The 8729-nt window shown below is 35.3% G+C and overlaps 1 protein-coding gene across 1 annotated transcript; it reads right to left on the reverse strand.

Annotated features, from left to right (window-relative positions):
• Positions 1–7071: 7071 nt before the first annotated feature.
• Positions 7072–8509, reverse strand: LOC115961011 (mitogen-activated protein kinase kinase kinase 17-like). The gene has a single exon (XM_031080064.1). It carries the CDS (start codon positions 8255–8257, stop codon positions 7145–7147), a length of 1113 nt encoding a protein of 370 aa, XP_030935924.1. The 5' UTR covers positions 8258–8509; the 3' UTR covers positions 7072–7144.
• Between the last annotated feature and the right edge of the window lie 220 nt (positions 8510–8729).

Here is an 8729-nt window from a genome sequence, read left to right on the forward strand (position 1 = left end):
TAGTGCAATAGTGAAAGACTCAAAGCCTACGCAAAAACCTATCCAAAAAAAAAGCCTACGCAAAAAACGATGAAAACTATAAACATGTTTACACGGCATACAATGTAGTTGGATATTATATAATTACTCATTTACCTTAGAGAGATTATTTTCCTAAATGGCAAATAATCCATACTTCATGAGTTCAAACTATTTTCTTTTCTTACATTTTCTCAAAATCCAATCACAAAAAATATAGAGTATGTATGCTTGTGTTTTAGAGCCATACCTAAAAACACTTAATAGTTAATACCCCCATCCCGAAAGAAGGGGAAAAAAACTTCTCAATCAAAATGTTTTGACAATTGATCATTAAAAAAAAAAAACTAAATTCACACAAAAATTGAAGACAATCTGATTCATCAATTCAAGAAAAAAAAAATAACGAATTTGCAAAAAGAAATCAAAATGATTAAACTACAAGTGAAATGATTATGATTCTTAACTAATTTTGAACTCTATTGTTCCCAAAAAAAAAAAAAAAAAAAAAAAAATTACAAAACATTGAGGAAGCCTTGAAATTCTTAGAATGTGCTAGAATATTAGATTAAGAACAACTTATACGACTAACAATGAAACGAAAAGAGAGAAAGAAGTCACAAAGTTCAATTGATTTTACCATTAAAAGACTCTCTCTCTCTCTCTCTCTCTCTCTCTCTCTCTCTTAGATCAAGACACTAATCAGTTTTTGGTATAAGCGGAAATTGAACCCTAGATCTCTTATTCAACCATCAGAAACTTTACTAATTGAGCTAACCAGAACTCACATGTTTTATATGATTGTTCTTATTAATATCAATTGCGAAACGAAATGATTTTTTTTTTTTTTTTTATGATTCTTTACTAGAAATTTTTTATATGACTATTCTTTATTAATCTATATATCTATATATATATATATATATATATATAATAGGTGAAACTAAGAGAAATTCAAATTAGAATTCCAAATTAAAGTTCCAATTTTGCGCCATGTGTCCTAACTTATTTATTCTTAAAGAGATTTATTTCTTAATTTTAGAATTAAATGTGGGACCACATCATAAATATTCATTCAAATGAGTTATTAAGTACAAAAACCAAAAAGTCTAGAATAAATGAATTGTAAAAAAAGAAAAAAAATGCTTTACAATAATTTAAAAAAAGAAAAAACAATTTACATTTATACCTAATAATATCCTTACAAAATTTTTTAAAGAGTTTATAAAATATAAAAATGACTATCAATAATATTTAAATTATATATATAGGAATTATATTATGTATCTTATTGTATATCTTTAAGTTTATCCATACTGTGGGGACCGGCCCAGAATAACAGGTTGGCTAGGCCTTAGGCCCGTCCGAGGACCATTCTGTCCGAGGAGACGTCGCGGCCCAAAATCCTTGCTCAGGCCCACTGGAGCAAAGAAAACACGTCCGAGGAGTAATTCCTCCTCGAACATTCCAAAATCCAGGTCAAAGGTTCATCCCAGCTATTGTAGTTCTCCCTCCAAGCACGTAAAAAGAAAGGAGTCCCAAAATATCCCAGCAAAGGCTGTCACCACCACATTAAATGCACCACAGCTACTCTCCTGGCCGCATTAATGAAGAGAAGACCCCTGAACAGTGCTACCTTGGTCACTGCAACTCACAAAGAACTGATATGGGTGTCTGATGGGACAGGTGCTCAAGTAGGGGTTTGGATGATCAACAAGTGTAAGGCCCAGATGATAAAAGGGGGCCTATATAATATGTAAGAGTCCTCCAAGAGAATGGGACGGAAAAAAAAGGAGAGAAGAGACAGAGGAGCAAAGGTTCATTGTACGAATGCATGCCCATGAATAAAATTTCCCCCTTCACATCCACTTTCTTCATTCTTGTTTCTATATCTACTAAGCACATGCAACGAACCGTTTAAGCCAACTGGAACCAAGTTTTTCAGCTCATACTCTACAAAAATTCATTGTGTGGGACCTTTTGGGCCAAGGCCTGACCATCCAGGACCGGGTTAACTAAAATCGTGTCCCTACACATACATATACATAGGGTTACAAGTTAGTATCAATTAATAAAAGAAACTAGAAATTTTTTTTTTTAATTATTATTGATAAGTTACGTATGCATTATGTAGTTTTAAACACACAATCTCACTCACCACTCACTCCTGTAAGAGAGTAGAGTACAATTTAAGTAGAGCTTGTTGGCCATTTTCATCAGAAAAGTTGATATGTTGTTGAGTTTGATTCTATAAAATCGAATAGCCCGACAAGAAATTTACACTTTTTTTATATTTAGTTGAATGGATTTCCTTACCCGATAATTTTGCCTAATCATATCATAACTAGATGAACAGATAACGTAATTGGTCTTTGAGAAAGTGAGAAAAAAAAAAAAAATTTAAGCTATACGTGAACACACACATAAAAAAAAAAAAATTTAAAAATTTAAAATGCTAAAAACTAAAAGCAAAAGAAGTACACAAACCTTGTATTTATTTTTTATTTTTTTATGCAATCTGATTGGTGGCCATCTCATATCACTTTTGGATAAGTTGGGTTGGGCTATGACCAGCCCAATACAATCAAAAACCCATTTTAAACCCACCAATCGATTTTATTAAAGCCCAAGATCCAAACTCTTCAAATAAATACCCAAGTTCAACCCGGTTGCCCATTAACGTAAGCCAGTATAGATTTGTGGCCATTGCCTTCCCGCCATTCTGCAATCACAGGCAATGGTGAAGACAAGAACAAACCCGGACTCTGCTAAAGCTCCAGACCCAAATGCATCACTCAAATCGGTACTGAAGCATGTAAACCCGATAATCCAAACCCGCAACACCTCGATCGTCTCTTCCTCACTCTTCAAATCTGTAAGTGTGTTTGTTTGTTTTTTTTTTGGGCTTAAAAAAATTGTTGTACAGGTTTTATTGCATGATTGGTGGTTGAGGAAGCCTGCTAATGGCAACGGTTTAGCTGTTGGAGGGTTTGCTTCTTCAGAGTAAGAGTGCTTTTCACTCTACTCTTTTTTTCTTTTTTCTTTTTTGGTTTCCCATATAATGAAAATGCTATCTTTGTGTGATATTTGAAGAAATTTGAGAGAAATGAAGAGGACCCAGATGGGGATTTGGATGTTGTTTAAGTTGTTAGAGTAGTTGTGGTCTGAATTATGGATTATTATATAAAATCCTCACCATTGCCAGTGAGAAAATGACATTCTTATTGGATATTATATTAGGAAAGAACAAGAGGTTTATCTGTTTCCTATGATTGTTTTTTAATAATATCAATTGGGAAAAGAAATTATTAGCTTTTTCTTTTTTTCATTTTATGATTCTTTGTTCCCTTAGAAATGTTTTACATGACTGTTCTTTATTAATATCAATCAATGAAAAAAAAACAAGATTTAAAAAAAAAAAAAATTATTGGTAAGTTACACGTGCATTATGTAGTCTTAAACACACAATCTTGTGGGGGAAGGAAGTACAATTTGTGTTAGTGCTTATTGGCAATTTTCATCAGAAAAGTAGATATGCTGTTGATACTATAAAATCGAACTGCCTCACAAGAAATTTATACTCTTTTTTTTTTTTTTTCAAGTTTAGTTGAGTGGATTTACTCTGAATATGAATGCTGGCTAATCATATCATAATTGCACAATTACTATAATTTTTGAGATTGTTGCGCAAGCAATCCATTGTTTATTTGATTATTCTTAAATCCTAGTTCCTTTACAGGAGAGTAGGAACAAGAGTTTTTTGCTCTGCTGCAATTTCCAAGAGACATGATGCCAGCACCCTTGAGACAGCAGATGGCGTCAACATTACAATCAGTAATTGTATAAATATGTCTCAAACGCATCAAAATTGCTTTGCTTCGGAGGTATGTAATTCCTTGTTGTTACATTACTGGCTGCATGATATGACTTTCGTCTTGGGTATAACTGCTGGTTGAAAATTGAGCATGACTCAAGTGAGATGAAGACCTACTTGGACTAGTATTATAGGCTGGTATGAAAGGTTTAATATTAAGTAAAAATGGAACCATGCTATTAAGAGTCAGATAGTAATTTTTTTTTTTCCCTTTTGACTATATCTGTATTATTATTTATGTCTATAAATGTTCTTGTTAACATGTTCTTTTAACATAATTTCAAATTCTAAATTCTGATGTGAAAGGTATGCAATCATTTCCAGTGCGGATTTCCTTATAACTGGAAGGAGTACGCTGTTGGTTGTTCTGGTGACAAACATAGAGTTTTGGCTTGTAATGAGTTCAACATGTCTTCAGGTGAGTGCAAATAAAACGTTGCCATTTTCTTTAAATGATCTCCCAGTGACTAGGATACGTGATCTCTTACTGCCCTCTTTTGGAGACCCAGAAAATTGTTTGCTAACAAAGAGCATTTTTAATGATGTACTTGGAAAATTTAAGGGAAATAGTCCAATGAAAAATGTGGATTCCGGGTCAGATGAGACTCCAGTTAATCAAATGGATACTAAGGTTGATTATAAGTTCGACAATGATAATACTATATTGAATTCAAGGGATTTGACAAAAGAAGAATATCAGAAAGCCAGTTGTCATTCTGAGATGGGCACAAATGTCCTCGCGCCAACTAGAGTTGCTTGTAAAAGAAGCCCAACTAGATTGAAGAATTCTGGAATGAAACATGAAGTTGTTTCATCAAACTCTCATGGTAAGAGTACATATAGTGATAGGGCTATTTCATCAGATGCCACTAGGATTGGGATTGGAGGGAGGGTGACAAAAAGTGCTTCAAATCCAACCAACTCATTTGGAGAGGATGATGTAACCTTGGTAACTGCTGATAAGCCTAAAGTCAGACGAAGACAAAGAAAGAGTCTGAGGTATCTGAACAAATGATCTGCAAGGCAAATTCTTAACCAGTAATTGAGAGCTATTAGTTGAATTACTTTGCAAAGAATGCTACACATGTATAAGAGAATCACACTTACATATCAGTTACTAATATGATGTTACAGTTAAGATATTATATTATGTTTTATTTGACTGCTGAGTTTTGTGCAGAAAATACTGCAAGCGGCTTATTTTTATTGTCTTTTCATCAGTTGTAGGATGGCAAAGACATGGAGGTTAGTCATTTTTTCTAGGATATCTTGAATGGTCTTAAAACTTCATATTTTAGCTCATAGGATGTCATTCTTTGTCATTTTATTGTAAAGGTTTCTATTATCTGGTTGATGAAGTTGTTCATCATTATTTTGATGGAATTTCTGTCTTTGCCTTTCGTTTGTAATAATAGGCAAGTGTTGATGTGGACAGGACATGAAATTCATTTTACCAGTTCTCTGTCAGCATTTAAGTCTTCTAAGAAGGAAACACCAACACATTTAGTAAAGACCTATGCCCCCAGGGAGGAATAGTAACTTCTTAGTATAATTCCCTAAACAAACTGTGGGGGAGGATTTTGTTCCTGGCCATCCGCAAGCTTGTTTGTCCGCTTTGGGGAGCCAAGCCCGCACAGTTTTGTTCTCAAGGAGGCATGAGTGGGGCGCTTCTCTTGCTGATGTGGGACTGCATCCAGAGTCTTCCCATACTCGTCCTTGAGAACAAAACCATGCAGGTTTGGCTCCCCAAAGCGGACAAACAAGCTTGCGGGTGGCCAGGAACAAAATCCTCCCCCACACAAACATCTTGTGGAATCCCAATGTCAAAATGTAGCCTATGTAATGGTTTATTAGGTGTAATAAAGCATGAAAAATGTAATAAAGCATGAAAAATTATATCTTTTATTCGTTAGTGAACACAGTACACACAACTGATGGGTCTTGAATCCAAAGTTATGACCTTCACCCTGTTCATACAAGGGAAGAAATGCCACCTAAACTAGATTTTCATTGGAGTATGAGACAAAATAGGATATTATGACCTTCAAGTATCATGGACTGCCAACATAAATCCCTACCTAATAATCTTAGATGCATTTTAGTTAAATACATAGTTCACTCAAAATGAAAATGACTAAAACAACAAAACCAAAAAACTTTTGACTTCTTCCTTGTACTAAAACTTTCCGGCAGCCATTAAAATGAACCATCAGCAATAGAGTGAAACCATCATATCACATTAGAAGGAACTCAGTGTGAAATTCAAGATCAAAATCATAAAATGATTCATTAACCAATAAAGGACACATATCAATTCAATAGGAAGTCAATTCTCAAATTAGAATATCAAGATGCATATGCTTAACAGCTTCATTACCCAATTCACTGAAAAAAAAATACAGATAATAATAACAAACAAGTTTCATTAACCAATTCATAAATATACAGACCTTGAAACCCTTATAAAAAAGGCCCTTCTCAAAGGCTTGGCAAAGACCCACCACACACTCTCCATGAAGATCAAGTCCATGGACTTGTACCCATCCTTGTAGCCAATCCACTGCCCTATCCTCCACACTATCTTCTCCCACTCCTCCACATACCTAGCAATCCTATGATTAATTAATACAAATTAGAATATGTTCAAAATTCAAATAAAAAAATGCTGATTTAACACCAAAAAATATAACGTACAGACCTGGTGACAATGATCCTGCACTCTTCATGCGAATTGCCAAAACCAAAAACAAGCACATCAAACTGTATTACCATTAGCCTGCATTGTGATACCCCATCTCTTTCTTGGCACTTATATACTATCTTTTGTTACTTCATCAATTTATATTCTTTTACTAATATCTTTGAAACCACAGTCAAATACAGATGGAAATAGGATTACTACAATTGAAGTAGAAACAGAACACAAGTTAATCAAGGCTATCAATTGAAGTACAAGCATAACCAAGTTAAACAACGTTATAATTGAAGTAGATTACTAATATCTTTAGGCTGCATCTCCCAGCTACCCTGCTTAGGGCTAAGGACACTGCCATATTTAGAAACTACCTCTACTAGTATATAAATGAACAATGAAAATAAAAAACACTTAAAAACAGTAAACCTTGAAGAACCAGAAACGCAAAATTCTTTATATTTACTAATTCATTACCATACAACTTCTGAAACCAAAAAAAAATAATCAATTACAATGAAAAAATGATTTACAAATGCAAACAAAATGTTTGCTATGTCTCAATTTGCCCGAACAGTAAAAGTGACGGGAGGTTGGCAACCCATGATTGCCACAGGATGGATCTGTCGGTAACATGCTCGCTTCGCTGCAGCAGGGATGTGCTCTTCTTCCTCCTCAGATGATGAAGAAGGAAGAGGTATAAAACTTGGCAAAGCTGAAGGACAACGTTGTGATTGAGGCTTTACTTCAAGACTCTTCTCATCTGAAACTTTAGCCTTTTCTTGAATGTATACTTCACCCTCATCTGGTTCTAGTAAAAATATGTGACTCAATAGCTCTGTAGCCGTCAACCTCTTCACAGGATGCCTCACAAAGCAGCAACTCAAGAAGTTGTGGGCTTCTTTTGAGATATGGGGTGGAATCGTCGGTGACTCAGTAGCTATCCGAGACATAAGTTCGGATTTAGGGGTAGAAGCCCACGGTGGTTTTCCAGTCAACATCATCAGCACACTACACCCAAGTGCCCAAATATCTGAAGGCGCTTCCTGAATTCTATACCTCACCATCTCAGGAGAAAAGAACAAAGGTGTGCCTCTGACACCACTAGCATCCCTCACATTCTGCCTCTTTGCCAACCCAAAGTCCGCAACTTTAGCAACATAACCATCCCCATTAGGTACTAACAGGACATTGTAAGGCTTGATATCACAATGTACAAATCCACGGTCATGAACTTGCTTCAATCCAATCAAAATAGACCGCGTACAATTCCTGACTATAACCTCAGGCATCCCAGTACCAGAACTATATTTCTTGATGAAATCGGCCAAGCTTCCTGAAGCAAGCTCAAGAAAAACGTTGTGAATGATGTCACCAGAGTTGGTGGTTGTGATGTCTGATCCAAAGTATTGAACCACATTAGGACACCCTTTTAAAGCCTGAAGAAACCGTTGTTCAATTGAGAGTGAAGATGGCCCAGAAGCAGCGTTTTCTGATTTCACAGCCATGATTGGAGGAAATCCCAAACAGGGTTTCTTCAGTTTGGCAACGAAAACAGAACCAAACCCTCCACGGCCAAGCAATTGGCCTCTGCTCCAAGACGGTACTCTGTAACCCAGAGAAACCTCACCACCGGCAATGTAGTCCTCTCTGCTTCGCTTCATTCCTCCCATGATACAACCAGAACGCTGAATTTCGATTGATTAGTAGAAATTTGTATCGAGCAACGGGTTTGAAGAGAAACAAAGAGTGGGGTATACGAAACTTTGCTGATGGTGGAATAAGCAGTGGTTTCAAGAAGGGTTTGAAGAGAAATAGAGAAGTGCGTTCTTGTTTCAGAACGGTTGAATAATTTTGATGCTTATTTTCGACGCTGACTATTTATATACGTCGGTTTAAGGGTTGGAGTTAACGGTCGGATAATTTCAAATTCGAACAACAAAAGTTTACGACTTCATTCCGGAAAACCTTTATTTTGATTTTTAAATTTTTAATAGCTAATAAAAATTAGTTTCGGAAAACAGCGTTGCTATTTCAAACCAAAGTCGGTGGTAGGATAAAAAGACTATATGAATTTCTTTAAGGAAAAAAAAAAACCCTTCTAATTTAAAAAATAAATAAATAGATGTAGGTACTTTTAAAATT

The sequence above is a fragment of the Quercus lobata genome, chromosome 9 (assembly GCF_001633185.2).
Source record: "Quercus lobata isolate SW786 chromosome 9, ValleyOak3.0 Primary Assembly, whole genome shotgun sequence".
Lineage (NCBI taxonomy): Eukaryota > Viridiplantae > Streptophyta > Magnoliopsida > Fagales > Fagaceae > Quercus > Quercus lobata.

Coding starts and splice junctions, on each gene's coding strand:
- LOC115961011 (XM_031080064.1), bottom strand. CDS start 8,257: ATGGGAGGAATGAAGCGAAGCAGAGAGGACTACATTGCCGGTGGTGAG.